Genomic DNA, 23,011 nt, shown 5'->3' with positions numbered 1-23,011 from the left:
AGTTAATGAGTGTCATAATTACTAATCATATTTGCATACTGTATTTGTATCACATAGTTCTGCTTCTTTGATCCTAATAATCTAACGTCAGTTTCTCCAAGTTATCCCAGTTACAGGCCTTAGGCCTCATGTACACTGCTGCTCCTAAATGTGAGTTTAAGGGCTTTTGGAGTTTTTTTTGCCAACGCCCCGTGCTATGCTGGGGTTTTTCGCCTTCCTCTGGATCAACTGTGGGTATAGGTTTGTGTCAATGGGACTGTATTTTTTTTTTTTTTTCTCAATGCTTTATTTTGCTGAAAAATCACTTTGAAAACCTCCCCCTAGCATTTCTGGCATGGCCATCTTAACCACTTCAATACAGGGCACATATACACATTCCTGCCCAGGCCAATTTTCAGCTTTCAGCTCTGTCACACTTTGAAAGACAATTGCGCGGTCATGCTACACTGTACCCAAACTAAATTTTTATCATTTTGGTCCCACAAAAAGAGCTTTCTTTTGGTGGTAATTGATCACCTCTGGGATTTTTATTTTCTGCTAAACAAATAAAAAAAGACCAAAAATTTTGAAAAAAAATGTTTTTTTTTGTTTCAGTTACAAAACTTTGTAAATAAGTAAGTTTTCTTCTTCACTGATGGGGCTGCACTGACGGGGCACTGATGGGCACCGATGAGGTGGCATTGTTGGCACTGATAAAGGGCACTAATATGCGGCACTGATGGGGCACTGATAGGCGGCACTGATCGGCACTGATACATGACTCTGATATGCGGCACAGATGGGCACTGATAGGCGGCGCAGATGGGCACTGATAGGCGGCACTGATGGGCGACACGGATGGGCATGGATGGGCACTGATAGGTGGCACTGATGAACTGTAAAGTATGGTACTGATGGATGCCAATCAGTGCCAAACAATAATGCCTGCCAATCAGTGATGCCCATTGTGGGCACTGATTGGCATCCATTGTGGGCACTGATTGGCATCCCTGGTGGTCTAGGGTGGCATACCTGGTGGTGACATCCCTGGTGGTCCTAGTGGCGTCCCTGGTGGTCCAGTGTGGGCATCCTTGGGGGACTGTGCTAATAATCGATCAGCGCAGACCCCCCATCAGAGGAGCAGCCAATCGGCTCTCCTCTACTCACGTCTGACAGACGAGAGTGAGGAAAAGCCTGTTTACATCGTGATCAGCCGTGATTGGACACGGCTGATCACATGGTACAGAGTCACCGTCAGAGACTCTTTACCTAGATCAGTGTTGCGGTGTGTCAGACTGACACACTGCAACAATGATCGCCGCGATGCGCGCCCCTGGGGCACACAGTGGCTTCATATCCTGAAGACGTCATATGATGTCCGGTCAGGTTATTGAAACCACTTTGCCACCGTCATTTTGCTATATGGCAGGCGGCAAGTGGTTAAGTAAGGGTACATGATTCATGTATCATTTACTTCCTGGAATCCACCTACCCTTAGCTTAGGCATGCATGCAGGAAGGTGTGCTTAGCTGAGAAAACCCCTCCTCCCTTCCTAAAGACTCCTGGGATGTATGACATAATTTGCCTAGGCATGGATACCAAAAAGTAACTGAAGAAATGTAAAAAAAGTTTAAAACAAGTAAATATAATATACTTTCCTATCTATTTATTAAGCTAGGAGCATAAGGATTAAAAATAGTGAATGTTGACTGAAAGAGTGAAGTTCCACTTTAAAGTTACTTTCACACAATATAGCAAGATTTTTTGGGGCCTAAACGAATGGTCATAATTATGCAACATGTCAATTATACCATGCTCAGGTCACACAGGAGTCAGGACCACCAAAGTACTGGCAGAATGTATGTATATGAACACATACTACATGACATTCTTTGTTTAGTCTTGCCTTGACATTTACAGTAACTTTCTGTGTTTACATGACAGGGATGAAGACATGCAGAGTGTTGCCAGTCTCCTGAGTCTAAAGCCTTCAGACATTGCAGACATGGATGACTTCAATGAGGAAGAAGAGGAGGAAAAGTCACACAGGCAGAGTCACAGCTCTATAGGAATTGCACCCAGAGGTAAACATTGCCCATGAAATGCCTGGTATAACTAGTCTCTTCTTGCAGTAACTTTCTTTTCTTTTCTTTTTTTTGTTTTTTGTTTTTACTCTTTCCATATGACCAAAAGATCAATAGAATGTATACATAGTGAAATAAAATTCCACTGTAATATAGTAAAAATAAGGGAACACAAATACACATAGGCCCTGATGCCTGAAACTGGATTAACCGCTTGCTGACCACCTCACAGAGGTGTACTGCGGCAGATCAGCTCTTCTGTGTCAGATCACGTATCTAATACGTTATCCAGCACTTCTGGGTCGGGTGTACATGTAGAAATCTCTCCTGCGCTCAGGTGTCCAGTGACTTAGTATGTGGTGTGACCAATATATGAAGTAATGCCTGCCGTCTTGCAGCCCTCTTCAGAACAATGGGTATTCATGGACTAAAGGGAAACAAGAAAAGAAGGAGGGCGCACGACCTAGTGCATTACCACTGGTAAAGCTTTATTAAAGCATAAAAACAGCAAGATGTATACTCACAAGCGAGCATTCATAAAAGGCTTTGACAAAGGAGCAGGTACGCTGTTCTGAAGATCGACATGCCAAGACCTATTGATCTAATACTATTGACTGGGATCTAATACTATTAATAATAATAATAATAATAATAGTATTAGATCCCGGTCATTGGGTCAGGGGTCAAACTTAGGATGGACGGGGTGGGGCCAGGGAGGGCAGGTCCATGTGGGTGGGCGTTACCTATTGGGGTGGGCGTTGCCACCAATTGGGCCTTGCAGACACAGGCACACATATATAGAGGTGACTATGAGAGATCAGCCATTGCTTGCTTAGGCTCTGAGGAAAGGGGTACTCCCCCGAAACGCATCAGCCATCAGCTATTCCTATTGGTTTGATCCTCTCGACATTAGGTCCTGGCATGTCAATCTTCAGAACAGCGTACCTGCTCCTTTGTCAAAGCCTTTTATGAATGCTCGCTTGTGAGTATACATCTTGCTGCTTTTATGCTTTAATAAAGCTGAAAAAAGGAGGACACTCACAGGAGTAAAGAGAAAGGGGGCTGCACACCCCAGATAATGGATCAAAAAAACAGGAAATCCCCCAGGGGGGGGGTTTTAGCAACCAACAATATTGGAATTAGCAAACTAGAAAAATGGTAATGTAATAAATAGTTTTATTGTTACAAAAGATATTAATACTGACATTTACGGTCAGAACATGAATTGGAGTACAAAAACATTGTGTTAAAAGACAACAGTACCAATGAACAGTGTAGGATATGTGTAGGATATGTTACACCATATGCAACAGTAATACAATAATACAGAGGTCTTGCGTGTAAGATACTGATGCGTTTCGACCCCAGTGGGTCTTCTTCAGAGGATAATGTATAAGAACTGTGTGGATGTAAACATGTGTTAAAATACTTCAAAAGAAGAAAAAGAGAAAAAAGAAAAAGAAAAACAGGTATGGACAAATCCATATGTTGTGTTTTTACTAGTTACGATGTGTTCAGTAGTTGCAAATGGCCTTGATATGGAAGAGTTTCCCTTTTGCTCTATCCCCAATCTCCCAGCGGTCAATCCGGTCAATGGAGGAGCGAATAGCATACACAAATGCCTTACAAGGAGTCACACACTAAATAATCCCCGAAACTAGAGGGGCAGTGGATGAGGGAGGGTATATGCTGCACCTGTGGTAGGATAACATCATATGCTGAACGGACAACTCTGAAAAGAGTTTATAAAAATTCAAAGAGAATATATCTGTATTTTTTACAGTGAACAGGCTATATGAAGTAATTAAATGACTATGTGTATTATCCCTTTCATGACTAAGCCTATTTTTGAAATTTGGTGTTTACAAGTTAAAATCCATATTTTTTGCTAGAAAATTACTTAGAACCCCCAAACATTATATATATTTTTTTAGCAGAGAATCTAGAGAATAAAATGGAGATTGTTGCAATATTTTATATCACACGGTATTTGTGCAGCGGTGTTTTAAACACAAATTTTTGGAAAAGGGACACTTCCATGAATTTTAAAAAATCCAAACAGTAAAGTTACCCTAATTTTTTTGTATAATGTGAAAGATGATGTTACGCCGAGTAAATAGATACCAAACATGTCACGCTTTATAATTGCACGCACTAGTGGAATGGCGACAAACTATGGTAGCTATGAATTTACATAGGCGACGCTATAAATTTTTTTTATGGTTACCAGGTTAGAGTTACAGAGGAGGTCTAGGGCTAGAATTATTGCTCTCGTTCTGACGATCGCGACGATACCTCACATGTGTGATTTGAACACCGTTTACATATGCGGGCGCGACTTCCGTTTGCATTTTCTTCGCTGCGTGAGCTCGCGGGGACGGGGGCGCTTTAAAAAAAAAAATTTTATTATTTATTTTATTTATTTTTATACTTATAAATTGTGTTTAAAAAAAAAAAAAATGTTTTTTTTTTACTTTTATTGCTGTCACAAGGAATGTAAATATCCCTTGTGACAGTAATAGGTGGTGACAGGTACTCTTTATGGAGGGATGGGGGGTCTAAAAGACCCCCCATCCCTCCTTTACACTTCAAAGTATTCAGATCGCCGAAAACAGCAATTCTGAATACTGTGTATTTTTTTAAATTCGGCGCCATTGGCAGCCGAGTAAACGGGAAGTGACTTCATGACGTCGCTTCCGCGTTTACATTGAGAAGGCTGGAACGAAGCCGCCCACAGCTTCGTTCCAGCCCACCCACAGCCGCTTTTAGCCGCATCGGTTGTTATATACGGATAGCCGATCGCCCGCTCGAAACAACGGTACTGGGATGATGCCTGCAGCTGCGGGCATCATCCTGGTATAACCCCCGAAAGCCGAGTACGCACATCTGCGTACGGTTGGCGGGAAGGGGTTATAAGGTGTTGCAAAAGAGGTCCATGCAATAAAACCTATAAGAAACGTGCAAGAAAGTGAGGAAAATAAGAAAAGAAGGGGGAAGGGAGGGAAAAAAAGGGGGGAAAGGGAAAGGAGGGGTGGGACAGAAGGGGGAAAAGGGGCAGAGGGGCAGGAGAGGAGGGGAGGGGAAGAAGGGGAAGGGAAAAACGGGGTAGGAACTAGTGTGAAAGTGAGAAAAAAAAAAGCATGGACCAATTTTAGTTGCAACCACCTGAGTGCAAAAGGATAGTGACAGGTGAACGTGAGTGGCAAAAGTGCATGATGAGCCAAGAAGATGTGGAGGGGCCCGCCAAGGGCCAAAAGGAGGCAAATTAGTGCCGAAAAATTCAAAAACCGTGAAAATAAATTGTGATAAAGACACCCAAAGGAAGTGCAGTGAAGTAGGTAAGATGTGGGGACATTACCTTGGAGGTGTGTAAATGATCAATCAGATCGAAAAAGAAAACATTCAAAGTGAGAATCTAAAATATAATATAAATATTAAGCAAGTTTTTATTGAGTCAAAATTTAAATTCTTGAAATGGCACAAACATGTGATGTTATCCTACCACAGGTGCAGCATATACCCTCCCTCATCCACTGCCCTTCTAGTTTCGGGGATTATTTAGTGTGTGACTCCTTGTAAGGCATGTGTGTATGCTATTCGCTCCTCCATTGACCGGATTGAACGCTGGAAGATTGGGGATAGAGCAAAAGGGAAACTCTTCCATATCAAGGCCATTTGCAACTACTGAACACATCGGAACTGGTAAAAACACAACATATGGATTTGTCCATACCCGTTTTTCTTTTTCTTTTTTCTCTTTTTCTTCTTTTGAAGTATTTTAACACATGTTTATATCCACACAGTTCTTATACATTATCCTCTGAAGAAGACGCATTGGGGTCGAAATGCGTCAGTATCTTACACGCAAGACCTCTGTATTATTGTATTACTGTCGCATATGGTGTAACATATCCTACACTGCCTTTTGTTCATTGGTACTGTTGTCTTTTAACACAATGTTTTTGTACTCCAATTCATGTTCTGACCGTAAATGTCAGTAATAATATCTTTTGTAACAATAAAACTATTTATTACATTACCATTTTTCTAGTTTGCTAATTACAATATTGTTGGCTGCTAAAAAACCCCCCTGGGGGATTTCCCATTTTTTTGCTTTAATAAAGCTTTACCAGTGGTAATGCACTAGGTCGGTGCGCCCTCCTTCTTTTCTTGTTTCCCTAGGGTGTACATGTGCCACGCTGGCTGTGCTGTGATTAGTGACAGCACAAGCTGATCAGCGGGCGCCGGCCACTGATTGACCACCAGCACCCACTGATCAGCAAGGAGGAAGACAGGACAGAGCTTTGTCAATGTAAACAATACAAAGCTCTGTCCTGTCAGCGGGGATGTGCTGGTTTTTGTTTTCCTGAAAAACAGGGAATAAAAAACGGCACATCCCTTAGTAAAAGTAGCTGACAGTACACACATAAACACTGGTTAGGCGCAAATGTAACCCTTTAATCACTCTAGATGTTAACCCCTTCCAAGCCAGTGTCATTAGTACAGTGACAGTGTATATTTTTTAACACTGATCTCTGTATTCATCACGGCCGATCATGTGGTAAACAGCCAATTCCCAATGGCTGTTCAACCCCCTCAGTAGCGAGCGGTGTCTCCGTGACAAGCCGCCACCGAAGGTACAGGCATGCGCGCACACAATCATGCGCATTCCCTGTTTAAATGGACAGATGTCATACGAAGCCCACCCAGAACGAGAGCCGCACCGCCTGGCCATCATATGACGGCCGGCGGGTGGCAAGCGGTTAAAGTAACGCAGTCAAAAAGCAAAAAATGGCCTGGTCAGGAAGGGGGGTAAAACTTCCAGAGCTGAAATGGTTAAAGTCATTCTAAAGGCTGAAGATTTTTTACCTTCATGCATTCTATGCATGAAGGTAAAGAACCCTCTGTGTGCAGCGTTCCCCCCCCAGCCCCCCAGTCCTTACTTGCGCTCCCTCCGATCCAGCGATGTTCACGATAGCTTTGGTTGTCCTGAGACTTTCCCTCCTCATTGGTTGAAACAGCAGCGGGAACCCATTGGCTCCCACTACTGTCAATCACAGCCAGTGAGCCAATGAGGAGAGAGTGGGGGCAGGCCGAGCCACAGCTTTGTGTCTTATGGACACATAGAGCAACAGCTCAGGAGCGAACACACACAGAGGTGTCCTCAGGGCAATCGGCTTTCTCTGGGGGCACTGCTCGAGGGGGAGGAGCACTGGCGGGGGACCCAAAAGAAGAGGATTGGAGCTGCTCTGTGAAAAACCACTGCACAGAGCAGGTAAGTAAACTATGTTTGTTATTTAAAAAACACAACAAAATGGAGCTTTAATACCATTTTAAATATTGTCATATCAGTTGTTGTTATCACTTGCTGCACTGTATAATACCACTTTATTAACCACAAAAATATTTCAGGCATTTTAACACTTGATATTTTACATCCTAATGTTAGCAACTGATTTACAAAGCGAAAGCAAAAAAAATAAAGTAAATTGCAGGCGCTGATATTTCCACCCGGTACAGGGGTACCTGGTAAAGATGTTCCTTAGCCTGAGGAAAACCCACTTCACTTGTGACACAAGGCATCTAAGCTACCCTGTTCTAATTTGCTATGGTCATTTACATACCTCCCAACTTTTTAGAGATGAGAGTGAGGGACACCTATTAGCAGATGTATGTAGGCATGGGACACCCCCACCACGCCCCGTTAAAAGCGAATTATACAAAAATCATTAGTTAAACCCACAAGTGCTTTTTTTTACCACTACTATTTCTTTACACTGGTTTTTGAAATTTACAAATGCAGCAATTTAGAATTTGTATGAAAGGTTTAGCACTATGAAACACATTTTGAAAGATAAATAGTGCATTTTATATACAACTATGTAGATCAGACCATAAGGTATGAATGAGGAGGAAAGAGGAACAGAGGGACTTTGTTCCAAATCAGGGATGGTCCCTCGAAATCAGGGACATTTGGGAGCTATGCATTTATCCTGCTAACATACTCCTATATCATTTATCACAATAGCTGAATTGTTTATGATTCATGTAGTTTAGGTCCTTCAGTTCCTAGTCCTATGTCAGGAGGAGCTCCAAGGAATGCTGGTCGTTTGGCTTTCTTATTTCCTAATGTGGTGATTCCAGCTTCTATGCCTATGCCTCATGGAATCTGTGCTTCTCTACAAATATTAACAGCACCACACGTTGGTGACCCCCAAGGCTTGCCAAAAGCTTTCTCAATTGGCTTTAGTTCAAGTCCATATTGTACTAAGCCAGTTCCTTGTTGTTTGCTGAGGGTCTTACTTGGGCCTCCTGCTAAATCAGAAGAAAGACACTTGCATACTTCCTGAATTTCCTGGCTATTTTGTTTTTAATGTTACCTGAAACTTAAAGGAAAAGTGTTTTTTTTTTAATTTGATTTAACATTACAATAAAGGCTACACACCATCTTTTGCCTAAAAATAGTCTAGTCCAAACCCCTACTGTATTGCCTTCATGATTTAGCTAAGCTGAATAAATATAGACATACTGACAAATTATAAAATCATTTGTTAAAGTTCTCATTTTAGCTTCTAAATTGAAATAAAATTAATTTCACCAGTCACCCTGGTAAAGACTACAAGTGGCCATGCACATTGTGTAGGTATGGTACACCCAGGGCTTTTTTTCAGCCGGAACTGTGTTCCGGAACCTTTGGCAGCCCTCTGCTCTCCAGCCTGTCATTTAATACTGAAGCCAGTACAGGAAGTTTTCTGCACAGCGCACTTCCTGTACTGGCTTCTCTGTGCTAATGCTGCGCACTAAGGGCTGCTGCCCTCGAATACTTCTCTGAGCTAGTGCTGAGCACTAAGGGCTGCTGCCCTCGATCACTGGTTAGTGCTTCAGGTCCCAACCTTCAGCTGCTGCAGTGATTCAGGAGCAAGCTTCCGTCCCCACTTGCCACCGCTACTCAGCCTTTGTAGCATGGAGCCGCGGAGCCCTGAAACACCTCATCAGCTCTGTGCTACAGTAGGGAGAGCTCTCCAATCCACTGTACTGTGCAGAAAAAAAAGCCTGCATATACCACAGAGAGCAGTGACAGCGGAAGAGGTGTGGGACCTGTCACTGTGAATGAAAATGGGGGAGAGCTTTCCAGAGAGATTAAGTTCATACAAAGAGGAGTGCACTGTGAAAGTGTGTGGGGCAGGGGTGAAATGTGCAGAGAGGGAACGTGTGTGTGTGTGGTGTTTAGCAGACGGGAGAGCATTGTACACAGAGGAGAAATTGGGGAAATTTGTGCAGAGAGGAAACCTGGGAAAGTGTGTGTGTGTTTGAGTGATCAGCAGAGAGGAGAGCTGGGGGGGATTTGTGATGAGAAGAGAGCTGGGGGGATATGTGATGAGAGGAGAGTTGGGGGGGATTTGTGATGAGAGGAGAGCTGGGGGGGGGGGTTGTGATGAGAGGAGAGCTGGGGGGATTTGTAATGAGAGGAGAGCTGGGGGGATTTGTACAGAGAGGAGAGCTGGGGGGATTTGCACAGGGAGGAGAGCTGGAGGGGGGGATTTGTACAGAGAGGAGAGCTGGGGGGGATTTGTGATGAAAGGGGAGAGCTAGGGGGATTCTGAGAAAAAAGCCCTGGGTACACCAATGTCACAATGACAAAGCCAGTCTAGAACAATGCAAGCAATGCTACATCAAGTACATGTGTAAAGTAGGTGGCTGAAAGAGGTTGGAGGAGATCAGAGGATACAGAAGATCAGCACCACTTAGCTGCAAAATATGAGGAAATAAAGGTTTGAAAAAAACAAAACATGGCAGCAACTTGCTAGACCCACAAGCATACAAGTGTGCCTGCTTGTTTTGCCTTGTCATTTAGAAGAAGCACACCAACAAGTAAACGCACATCCTTTCAGACAAAAATGTGCTGGAGTGAACTTATTTGAATTGAACAGTGAGACAACATCATACAGTATATTGGTGATCATGCATCCACACAGCGAAATGAATAGTCATTAACAAATTTCCCATTGATGTGATTCTGCCTGAGCCTATACTATGTCCCATACAGCTATCTTTTTTACTTTACCCTTTGACCATGACAGAGCAGAAATCACACCTTTGCACCTTCGTATTTTCTTATCGTAAATCACGGGACACAGAGCCATAGTAGTTACTATGTGGGTTATAGGCCACCTTCAGGTGATGGACACTGGCACGCTCTAAGACAAAAAGTGCACTCCCTATATAACCCCTCCCACTACTGGGAGTACCTCCGTTTTTTCGCCAGTGTCTAAGGTGTTGGTCACGAGTAAAGATGTGCTGTTCTGAGCTCCACTGGAGCAATCCTTGCTGGGGCTAGCCATGCAGCCGGATCCATTCAAAGTGTCTTATTGGCCAAACTGAATGGTACCCGGGGCTCGTATCCGAAGAAACGAGGTCTTGCCTGTAAAGCTTCTCTTTTAGAGAGCTCGACCACAGGATCCAATATTTTTTGGTATTAAGGCCATAAAGTTTTACTGGCGGTAGTGCTATTACAGGTCCAGGATTGTGGGTTTCCTCGAGGATCCCCAGCTCCTCGAGGAACCCACCGTGAAGGGTGAAGATTGGGTCTTACCACAGAAAACCCTGCGGCGGGAAAGGTAAGTGAAGTTTTCTAAGAAATTTCTAAAGATTTTTCTTATGAATGTCTCCTTTAACCACTTGAGGTCTGGGCCATAGCTGAATGACGGCCACAGCGCGGACCTCAATTTCCGGGAGGCCGTCATGGGACGTCCTCCCCTGTGCACACGCACCGCACGCACCCTGCAGGTGCGCGCGCTGTGATCACCGAGTCACAGAGACTCGGATGATCACAGATCCGATTAAGGGGCCGATCCCGGCCCCTTACCATGTGATCAGCTGTCAGCCAATGACAGTTGATCACATGATGTAAACAAAAGCTCGGTAATCTGACAGCGTGAGGAGAAAAAAAGCCGATCACCGGTAAAAGGGACATCGGTCCCGAAGAGGAAGGAGGCACATATGCCTCATCTGTGTCTGCCAGTGTCACCTGCCATTGCCACCTGTCAGTGCCCACAGTGCCCACAAGTGCCACCTATCAATGCCCACAAGTGCCACCTATCAATGCCCACAAGTGCCACCTATCAATGACCACCAGTGGTGCCAATCAGTGCCACCTAGCAGTGCTGCCATCAGTGTAAGCAATAAGTGCCCATCACTGCCACCCATCAGTGCCCATCACTGTCACCCATTACTGCCACCTATCGGTGCCCATCAGTGTCGCCTCATCAGCGTACATCAATGAAGGAGAAAAATTACCCGTTTGCAAAATTTTATAACAAAATATAAAAAAAATATAAAATTTAGTCTTTTTGAATTATTTTTAACAAAAACTAAATACCGCAGAGGTGATCAAATACCACCAAAAGAAAGCTCTATTTCTGGGAAAAAAATTATAAAAATTTCATTTGAGTACAGTGTTGTATGACCACGCAATTGTCATTCAAACTGCGACAGCGCTAAAAGCTGAAAATTGGTCTGGACAGGAGGGGGGGTTTAAGTGCCCAGTAAGCAAGTGGTTAATTTAGTAAATGTTGTCATTCCTATCTGTCACCACTGGGGGCTGTATAGAGCACTTACTGTCTCTTGCTTCTCAGAGAGCTCACGATGTGTCCAGGAAACAGCAGTTTTCTCTTCCTCCAGCTGGCAGCAGACCTTCGGTAAGTCTGGGGGGGGGGGGGGTTTACCTCCCCACCAGATGCCCCCTGTGCTGTTTTTTCTTCCCCTCTTCTTGAGGAAGGAGCGCTTAAAAAAAGGGGGGGCGTGAACGGCACGCCGCTCGGTGGCTTCCAGGCCCCCCCTTCGCCATCACTGTCTCTCTCCTTGCTGATCCCATAGGATCGGAGCCCGTGCTCGCGCTGGAAAAACTGTTTTTTTAAAAGAAAGAGGAGGGGCCATAGATGACGGGGGGTGGGGTTTAGCGCGGCGTTCTCAAACGCCAAGCGCAGGAAGGTGTGTTTTAAAACGCACCATTGCTGCTGTTGCAAGCTGCGAAGGGACACAAGAGCAAAGGTGGCATGCAAGAGGTTTTTGGTAACACAGGCATTCCTTTTGACACATTTACTACTGCATCAGGCTGAGCATTAATAGCAGCAGCAAAGCTGCACTATTGCTCAAGCAGTGGATGCATTCCTTCTGGTAGTACCTCTGCTTTGTGCATCTGGCTATGGTCAGAAGGGGGGTTAAAAACATCTCAAAAAAGGGCTCTAGAATGACTATAGTCACACGGCAGCCTAGAACCAGCTCAAAAAAGATGGCATCCTCCCCTGAGAGTAATATGGCTGGTCAGAGTGAGCCATCAGGAGGGGCAAGGGTTGCAGCTGCTCTTAACACTGAAGCCCCTTTGTATATTACTAAGGAGTTTTTTTCTTCAACCATTTTAAGTGTGGAGCAAAAAATTGATGCTTTAATCGCATCTCAGAGTGGGACTAAGCGTAGCAGGTCCCCGTCCATTGCTCAGGATCCTCATGCTGAGGAACAAGGAGCGAGAGATGACAAATTTCTCTCAAAGGACCAGGAAGAGGCTGATGTCTCCTCTTCCGAAGAACCTAATATGGAAGGATCAGGTTCGCAGGAAAGATTGTTGGTACAATCTCTCACTGAATTGGTCCGCTCCACATTTTTACTGCCAGTAACGCAGTCAGTTGACCTCTGGTTTGGGTTCACTAAAGCCTCCCCAATCTGTTCATGCCTTTCCTATCCATTCATGGCCAAGAAAGCTAATGCATTCTGAGTGGGAGCACCCAGATAAACAGTTTTGCCCTCCAAAAAAGTTTTCAATACTTTATCCTATGGAGGAAGAGTTCTATAAGAAATGGGGAATTCCAGCAATTGACGCTGCTATATCCTCTGTAAACAAAAACCTGACTTGTCCAGTAGACAATGCTTATATGCTAAAGGATCCAACAGGTAAGAAGTTGGAATTCCTTTTTAAAAACTATATTTTGCTCGCAGGTTCAGTCGTTCAGCCTGCGCTGGAAGCGATCGGAGTGTCTTAGTCCTTAAAGGACCAGTTTATAGAGGTACTCAAGGTTATTCCTGATCAGCAGGCCCAGGATTTGGCTGGTATATCAGAAGCGTTGTGTTTTACAGTAGACGCTATGAAAGATTCTATTCTCCAGGCCTCACGGCTCTTGCTATCAATCCTATGTTTGAAAAATTGGTCAGCCGAAGCGCCTTGCAAAAAGCACTTGGCTAGTTACCCATTTCATGGTGAACGGTTATTTGGAGACGATCTGGATAAGTATATCCAAAGAATTTCTAATGGGAAAAGTTCCCTTTTACTGGTTAAGAAGAAGTTTAAGCATTTTTCTTTTAACCAGTTGCCGACTGCCGCACGCTGATGTACGTTGGCAGAATAGCACGGACAGGCATAAGGGCATACCTGTACGTCCCTGCCCCCCCGGTGCCTGCTGCGGTCGGATTTGTTACAGGAGCGATCGGTGCTGAGGGGGAGGCCACGATTCATGGCCACCCCCTCGCGAACGCTCCTGACGAACGGAATGCTTCCTCTGCTTCTGTAATATAAACAGAAGCAGAGGAAGTGATGTCATCTCTCCTCGTGTCGGTCTTTTCGTTCCAGCGCCGATGAGAGAAGACATCTAGTAAGTCTGCACCAACACTACACATACAGTAGAACATGCAGGCACACAAATCACCCCCCAATCTCCCCCCCCCCCTGCACCCCCTGTCACAGTGACACCAATAGCAGTTTTTATTTTTTTAGTGATTACTGCATTGGTGTCATTTGTGACTGTTATAAGTGTTAGGGCAGTTAATGGTAGGCCCCTTTAGGTCTAGGGTACCCCCTAACCCCCCTAATAAAGGTTTAACCTCTTGATCACCCCCTGTCGCCAGTGTCACTAAGCAATCTTTTTTCTGATCGCCGTATTAGTGTCACAGGTGACGCTAGTTAGCCAGGTAAGTATTTAGGTTCACCGTCAGCTTTTTTTAGCGTCTGGTACCCCCATATATTACCTAATAAAGGTTTTAATCCCCTGATTGCCCCCTAGTTAACCCTTTCACCAGTGATCACCGTATAACTGTTATGGGTGACGCTGTTTAGTTAGTTTGTTTTTTATAGTGTCAGGTCACCCGCCGTTTATTACCTAATAATGGTTTAATCCCCTGATCGCCCGGCGGGTGATATAAGTTAGGTTTTAGGGTCTGCGCCGCCCCAGGCAGCGTCAGATTAGTGCCAGTACCGCTAACACCCACGCACGCAGCATACACCTCCCTTAGTGGTATAGTACCTGAACGGATCAATATCTGATCTGATCAGATCTATACTAGCGTCCCCAACAGTTTAGGATTCCCAAAAACACAGTGTTAGCTGGATCAGCCCAGATACCTGCTAGCACCTGCGTTTTGACCCTCTGCCCAGCCCAGCCCACCCCACCCCACCCCACCCAAGTGCAGTACCACTTATAAAACACTAAACACACATAACTGCAGCATTCGCAGAGTCAGGCCTGATCCCTGATCGCTAACAGTTTTTTTGGTAGCATTTGTTACATTTGCTGACAGTCTAGGAGCTTTTTTACCTGTGAGTCTCACTACTGTACCAGTAAATTTAGAGCCCAAAATGGCAAATCGAAGGTACAGTAGTGAAGAGGCCTACACGTTTCTGAGCATGACAGATAGTTAAGAGGAAGTCACTCATCTGTCAGATTCAGGCTCAGAATACGATCCTGTAGACAGCAGCGGTCCGTGACAGATAGCTCTGCCAACGGAGTTGTGGTCCCTGCCAAGGTCAAGTGTACCAGACCCCGATCTTCTTCTGCTGTTGAGGTGCAAGAACCGCAGGGCTCTCATATGGAGCAGAGAAGTAGTAGCGCCGCTTTTCCTTCTGGTGAACTGGCAAGCACCAGCGGCCTAGTACACCCTGGTCGTACATCCAGTACTGCAGTAACACTTGGTGATGTGGTGAGTCCCATAAGTGCAGTTCAAGCTGGCAAGGTGGCAAGCACAAGTAGTGTCCCGCTGCCACCAAGAGGAAGACAAAGACAGGCCCGTTGTGCCCATAGTGTCCTTCCTGCAGCATTCGCCAATACTAATTAGGAGCCCACCACTTCTGCAGCACCCGTACTTCCCCCCATTCACTGGTCAACCCGGCATTCAGGTGGAAACAGTTGATTTTATGTCACTTGATTTTTATTCGCTATTTTTCACCGAAGATCTCTATAGATCTATTGTGGACCAAAGTAATTTGTATGCTAGTCAATTCATCACCACTAATCCCCTGTCCTCCCTTGCCAGAGATTGGAAACCAATTACGGTTTCTGAATTTAAGACCTTTCTGGGCCTATCCCTTGACATGGGCATAGTTAAAATGAGTATGTTGCGGTCATATTGGTCCACTGACCCAATTTACTATATGCCCGTATTCTCTGCTTCCATGTCCAGGGCACGATACGAGCAGATCTTGCGGTTCATGCACTTCAACAACAATGAACTCTGTCATCCTCGTGGAGACCCTAGATACGATTGACTCTACAAAATTCGGCCCTCGTAAACCACTTCAACCAACGTTTTGCAGACTTGTTTACTCCCCATCAAGTTGTCTGCATTGATGAGTCCCTGATTAAGTTTTCTGGCCGCTTGTCATTCAAACAGTTTTTTCCCAGCAAGCGTGCCAGATACGGGGTCAAGATATATAAGCTCTGTGACAGCGCCACAGGCTATACATGTAGTTTTATGGTTTACGAGGGAAGAGATAGTCACGTAGAGGCGACAAACTGCCCTGACTACATAGGAAGCGCTGGCAAGATTGTGTGGGACTTGGTGTCACCCTTATTCGGAAAGGGGTACCATTTGTATGTGGACAATTATTACACGAGCATGCCACTTTTTAGTCACTTGTTTGATCATCAGATTGGAGCATGTGGCACCGTGCGATCTAATCGACGGGGCTATCCCCAGCGGCTTGTAGATTCCCTTCTCAGGCTGGGGGAGAGAGCCTGCTTGAAGTGTAATAACTTACTCGCTATGAAGTGGAGGGATAATAAGAATGTTTTCGTTCTTACCTCCCTTCATGCAGACACGACGGTCCAAATTACTACGGCGACTGGTGTTGTGGAGAAACCCCTCTGTGTCCACGAATATAACCAAAATATGGGAGGAGTGGACCTCAACGACCAGTTGTTGGCGCTGTACCTAGTTGCCCGTAAGGCCAGACGCTGGTACAAAAAAGTGTCTGTATATTTATTTCAATTGGCTTTGCTGAACGCTCATATGCTATACAGAGCTTCAGGATGGACTAGATCCTTCCTTAAATTCCATGAAGAGATCGTCAGAACCCTTCTGTTTCCAGACGGTGCTCCACCTCACCTTCCCAATCCAAATGCAGAAAGCCGGCTGCATGAGAGGCATTTTTCTTATGTCCTCCCGAGTACCCCTACCCAACGAGCCCCCCAAAGAAAATGTTGTGTCTGTAGAAAGCGCGGATATAGGCGTGACACCGCTATTTCTGTCCCTCCTGTCCGGACAATCCTGATCTTTGCATTGGTGAATGTTTTGAACGCTACCATACACTAGTGGAGTTTTAGCGTAGGGTACAGCATTGCACAGACTAGGCACACTTTCACAGGGTCTCCCAAGATGCCATCGCATTTTGAGAGACCCGAATCGTTACAGTTACAGTTACAAATAAAAGTGTAAAAAAAAAAAAAAAGTAAAGAATAAAAAAAAAAAAAAAAAACTAAAATATTTGTCGTTTTATTGTTCTCTCTCTATTCTCTCTCTATTGTTCTGCTCTTTTTTACTGTATTCTATTCTGCAATGTTTTATTGTTATTATGTTTTATATATTTTATTTATATGTTTTATTTATATATGCCGAAGCATGGGGGCAGCAGGGGTGGAGGAGCGATTTGCATGCCCCCATGCTTCGGCATATATATATTTTAGACACAGGTTGCGTTAAAAAATGTTTTATTTTTTACTATTTTTTTTGTATTTGCTTTGCAGGTATGGTAAGTCTTATGCCCTGTACACACGGTCGGATTTTCAGATTTTCAGAATTTTCAGATTTCAAAAGTGCGATCGGATTGTGTTGTCGGAAATTCCGATCAAGTGTGGGCTCTATCTGACTTTTTCCATCGGAATTTCCAACACACAAAGTTTGAGAGCAGGATATAAAATTTTCCTACAACAAAATCCGATCGTTTAAATTCCGATCGTGTGTACACAAATCCGACGCACAAAGTGCCACACAAGCTCAGAATAAATTAAGAGACGAAAGCTATTGTCTACTGCCCCGTTTATACTCCTGACAAACGTGTGTTACGTCACCGCGTTCAGAACAATGGGATTTTCCGACAACTTTGTGCGACCGTGTGTATGCAAGACAAGTTTGGCCCAAAATCTGTCGGAAAAAATCAGATGGATTTTGTTGTCGGAATGTCCGATCAATGTCCGATCGTGTGTACAAGGCATTACTGTTATACTGTAATTTATTGTTATACTGTAATGTTACTTTGTTTTATTGTTAACCATCATTTGCTTAGTAGGTACGCCATTCAGCTGCAGCGCGGATTTATTTATCTTGACAGCAACAGCGTTTGCTCCCATGATACATAAAGCCGTGACTCCAGCGCTGTAGGAGATGATTTCACCACCACAGTTAAAAACAAAATGGTGCATGTATGCCCATGATTAGAAGTGGGTGGATGAAGGGAGGTATTCTAATGGTGGACATACCCAACGATCAATCTCTTTTTTTTGTCCAGCCCACAGGCTGCATGAAAAAAAATATTACAATATATGCCCAACAAGGACCAGCAACGTACTGGTATGTTGCTGGACTTTGATTGGTTATACCAGAATGATGCCTGTGGGTTTAGGTATCATCTTGGTATCATTTTTTTCAGCCAGCGGTCAGCTTTCATGTAAAAGCAATCTTATCGGCTAATTAGCCCCCCCCCACTGTCTTCCATGGTTTTCTCTGGCTCTCCTGGTTCCGCCAGCTGACCATAGAGCTGATCAGAGACTATAACAGCTCCAATCATCTCTATGGAATAAGAAACCGAAAGCTACGAGCAACAGCATCATAGGGAAATTGGGAAAGCATTTTATCACACCGATCTTGGTGTGGTCAGATGCTTTGAGGGCAGAGGAGAGATCTAGGGCCTAATAGACCCCAATTTTTTCAAAAAAGAGTACTTGTCACTACCTATTGCTATCATATTTACATTCCCTGAGATAACAATAGAAATGATAAAAAAATATATAAATGAAAGGAACAGTTTAAAAATAAAAGAAAAAAGCAAAATAATTCATAAAAAAGAAAAAAATCATCCCTGTCCCCCCCTGCTCTCGTGCAAAGGCGAACACAAGCGTCCGTCGGGGTTCAAAGTAATTTTCTTGCAAAAAAAAATTATTTTTTCATGTAAACAAAAAGTGTCAGAAAGGGCTTTGTCTTCAAGTGGTTAGAAGAGTGGGTGATGTGTGACATAAGCTTCTAAATGTTGTGCATAAAATGCCAGGACAGTTCAAAACCCCCACCAAATGACCCCATTTTGGAAAGTAGACACCCCAAGCTATTTGCTGAGAGGCATGTCGAGTCCATGGAATATTTTATATTGTGACAAAAGTTGCGGGAAAAAGACAGTTTTTTTTTTGCACAAAGTTGTCACTAAATGATATATTGCTCAAACATGCCATGGGAATATGTGAAATTACACCCCAAAATACATTCAGTTGCTTCTCCTGAGTACGGGGATACCAATGCGCGAGACTTTTTGGAAGCCTAGCCGCGTACGGGACCCCAGAAACCAAGCACCGCCTTCAGACTCTCTAAGGATGTACATTTTTTATTTCACTCCTCACTTCCTATCACAATTTCGGAGGCCATGGAATGCCCAGATGGCACAACCCCCCCCCCCATGACCCCATTTTGGAAAGTAGACACCCCAAGCTATTTGCTGAGAGGTATGGTGAGTATTTTGCAGATCTTGCTTTTTGTCACAAAGTTTTGAAAATTGAAAAAAGAAGAAAAAAAAATTTTCTTTTCTTCATTTTCAAAAACAAATGAGAGCTGCAAAATACTCACCATGCCTCTCAGCAAATAGCTTGGGGTGTCTACTTTCCAAAATTGGGTCATTTGGGGGGGGGGGGGTTTGTGCCATCTTGGCATTTTATGGCCTTCAAAACTGTGATAGGTAGTGAGGAGTGAAATCAAAAATTTACGCCCTTAGAAATCCTGAAGGCGGTGATTGGTTTTCGGGGCCCCGTACGTGCCTAGGCTCCCAAAATGTCCCACACATGTGGTATCCCCGTAGTCGGGAGAAGCAGCAGAATGTATTTTGGGGTGGAATTCCACATATGCCCATGACATGTTTGAGCAATATATCATTTAGTGACAACTTTGTGCAAAAAAAAAAAAAGTTTGTCGTTTTCCCGCAACTTGTGGCAAAATATAAAATATTCCATGGACTCAACATGCCTCTCAGCAAATAGCTTGGGGTGTCTACTTTCCAAAGTGGGGTCATTTGGCAGGGTTTTGTGCCATCCTGGCATTTTATGGCCTCCAAAACTGTGATAGGTAGTGAGAAGTGAAATAAAAAATGTATGCCCTTAGAAATCCTGGAGGCGGTTCTTGGTTTTCGGGGCCCCGTATGCGGCTAGGCTCTCAAAAAAACCCACACATGTGGTATCCCCGTACTTAGGAGAAGCAGCAAAATGTATTTTGGGGTGCAATTCCACATATAACATATAAAATATTCAATGGGCTCAACATGCCCCTTAGCAATTTCCTTAAGGTGTCTACTTTCCAAAATGGGGTAATTTGGGGGGGTTTTGTACTGTCCTGCCATTTTAGCACCTCAAGAAATGAGATAGGCAGTCATAAAATAAAAGAAAATGTACCCTAGTTTGTAGACGCTATAACTTTTGCGCAAACCAATAAATATAGACTTATTGACATTTTTTTTACCAAAGACATGTGGCTGAATACATTTTGGCCTAAATGTATAGTTAAATTTAAGTTTATTGGATTTTTCTTATAACAAAAATTAGAAAATATCTTTTTTTTTTCAAAATTTTCAGTCTTTTTCCTTTTATATCGCAAAAAATAAAAATCGCAGAGGCAATCAAATACCATCAAAAGAAAGCTCTATTTGTGTGAACAAAAGGACTTAAATTTTGTTTGGGTACAACATTGCATGACCGCACAATTAACATTAAAGCAGCACAGTGCCAAATTGTAAAAAGTCCTCTAGTCTTTGACCAGCCAAATGGTCCGGAGCTGAAGTGATTAAACGTGCTTCTTCTCCAGTGCCAAAGGCATCAGCCTCTAGGCAGTCGCGATGGACTCCACTGTCAGGTTCAAGAGCTAAACCTCAGGTTCAGTCGCAGGGCCAAAAGAGTACCTGGGGGAGGAAACTCACAAAACAAAATACTAAAGCCTCCTTATGAAGGGGCGCTCCCGCTCGCTTGAGTGGGGGGAAGGCTTCTACAGTTTTCAAGGGTCTGGCAGGGACAATGTCAAGACAGATGGGTGGCTTTGTCAATTTCTCTAGGTTACAAACTAGAGTTCCGAGAATTCCCATCTCCTCGTTTTCTCAGATCAAACATTCCCAGAGATCCAGTGAAAAAGAATTCTCTTTCTAGCTTTGGATCATCTCTGTCTCAAAGAGTGATATCGGTGGTCCCCTTGGAAGGATTAGGATTTATTCAAACCTTTTCATGGTACCAAACCAAACGGGGTGTCAGACCCATTTTAGATCTCAAAGATCTAAACCAGTTTTTGAATATCCGTTCCTTGCGCATGGAGTCAATCCGATCAGTAGTCTCCATCCTACAAGGGGGAGAATTTCTGGCGTCAATCGACATCAAGGATGCTTATCTCCATGTGCCAATTTTCACCGCTCACCAGAAATTCCTACGTTTCGAGGTAGAAAATCTTCATTTTCAGTTTGTAGTTCTGCCGTTCGGTCTAGCTACTGCACCTCAAGTGTTTACAAAGGTCCTGGCTCCTCCTTTAGCCAAGTTAAGGGCTCAAGGTATAACAATACTAGCCTACTTAGACGATCTACTCTTGATAGATCAGTCGGTAACCCGCTTAAACCAAAGTTTGGTCACCGCAGTCAGCTACCTAGAATACCTAGGTTGGATTCTCAACCTAGAGAAATCCTCCTTAAAACCATCAAGGAGATTGCAGTACTTGGGGCTGATCATAGATACAGTTCAGAAGATTTTTGGTGTTTTTGCCCCAGGAAAGGATCGGTTCCATAAAGGAACTGGTTCAATTGGTCAAAACAAAGAAGAGTCCTTCTATTCGACTTTGAATGAAGTTATTGGGGAAGATGGTGGCTTCTTTCGAGGCCATTCCTTATGCGCAGTTTCATTCAAGACTGCTGCAAAACTGTATTCTCTCAACTTGGAACAAGAAGGTCCAAGCTCTGGAGTTCCCAATGCGTTTATCCCCCGAAGTGCGTCCGATCCTCAATTGGTGGTTGATATCCAGGAATCTTCAAAAAGGAAAATCCTTTCTACCAGTCACCTGGAACGTGGTAACAACAGATGCCAGCCTTCTTGGAAGATGTGTCTGTCCAAGGGAAATGGTCCAAATCAGAGAGGACCTTGACCATCAATATTCTAGAGATTCTGGCAGTACGCCTGTCCTGGAAATTTGGCTGTACACTATGCACACAGCCATATCTCCTGTGCTCCTAAGCACGCATTCCGTCTAATGATATAATGTACCTTACCTATCCTTCCATTTCCCTTGCATCCCCAAGTAAAACAGACACCACCATCATTCTTACGTTCTGAGCTCCATCAGCATCACTGCCTTTCTGAGCAGTCCCCCTTGCTTTTATTTCAAACATCACAAAAGCTATGACAAACAGGAAGCGATGGCTACAACAGCCAATCGCTTCCTGAATACAAAATGACATCACAGGAAATGACCAAATAAGGACATGACTTTTAACACAGGAAATACAACAACCAATACAACAACCAATGAACGATGACTACAGGAGTCTCATGGGCGTGTCTGAGCAGAGACAGGGTGCATGCATGTTTTTAGAAGCCACATGGCTTTCAAACATGGACTCCGTCTCTGACCATAACAACCAAAAAGACTCCCGTATTTCCGCTGATAGGAATCCTTATTCTGCGTTGTTCCAGAGAACAACACATACCCGGACTATTCTACTGTCTTTGTGGACAAGAGATTATCTGCAGGTGTACACTCATGGGGCCACAAATATGTTGATCAGGCATACAGGGGTGACACGAGTGCACACTTGTTAAACCGATAATGTCTTTGCAGAGCGAACACACCCCCACCAGACGATTGTTCTGTGCATCGCACAGGGGCCCTTAGCTGGCGGACATGCCTCCACACCACAAACACTTCTCTACATTCCCAAGCAGCTTTCCACTACCAAACGGATCTCAACCAGCGTCAGTCTGCCCCAGTTAGCTCTTTAGAGCGGGCTGCGAGAGAACTAACACTGGGAGACTCTTATGACAATACATATTAAAATAAATCTTCATAAAATTTCCACAACACGCCTGGCCCTAGAGGCCTGGATGCTCAGACTACAGAATTGTCCTGTCAGGATTCAATCCGACAATGCCACAGCAGTGGCCTATATCAATCACCAAGGGGGCACGAGAAGTCGTGCAGCCCAGAGAGAGGTGAATCATATTCTATCTTGGGCAGAAAACAACATTCCTTGCCTAGCAGCAATTTTCATTCCAGGAATAGAGAATTGGCAGGCAGACTACTTGAGTCGCCAACAATTGTTTCCGGGAGAATGTTCCCTTCACCCCGACATCTTTCTGTCAATATGTCAAAGATGGGGAGTTCTGGATGTGGATCTGTTTGCGTCCAGGTTCTACAACAAGATCGACAACTTTGTGTCAAGGACAAGGGATCCGTTGGCATATGGAACAGAT

The 23,011-nt window shown here is 44.1% G+C and overlaps 1 protein-coding gene across 3 annotated transcripts in view; it reads left to right on the top strand.

Moving 5' to 3' along the window:
• The window catches only part of LOC141112368 (EH domain-binding protein 1-like protein 1), a 790,701-nt gene that overhangs the window by 521,994 nt on the left and 245,696 nt on the right, over positions 1-23,011 (top strand). For all 3 annotated transcript variants that reach the window (XM_073605157.1, XM_073605156.1, XM_073605155.1), the window contains exon 6: positions 1,924-2,063. In XM_073605157.1, coding sequence (XP_073461258.1) covers positions 1,924-2,063 — 140 coding nt within the window. The remainder of the gene's footprint in view (positions 1-1,923; positions 2,064-23,011) is intronic.

This window comes from Aquarana catesbeiana, linkage group LG11 (assembly GCF_042186555.1).
Source record: "Aquarana catesbeiana isolate 2022-GZ linkage group LG11, ASM4218655v1, whole genome shotgun sequence".
NCBI lineage: Eukaryota > Metazoa > Chordata > Amphibia > Anura > Ranidae > Aquarana > Aquarana catesbeiana.
This window is presented reverse-complemented; position numbering and strand designations above follow the sequence as displayed.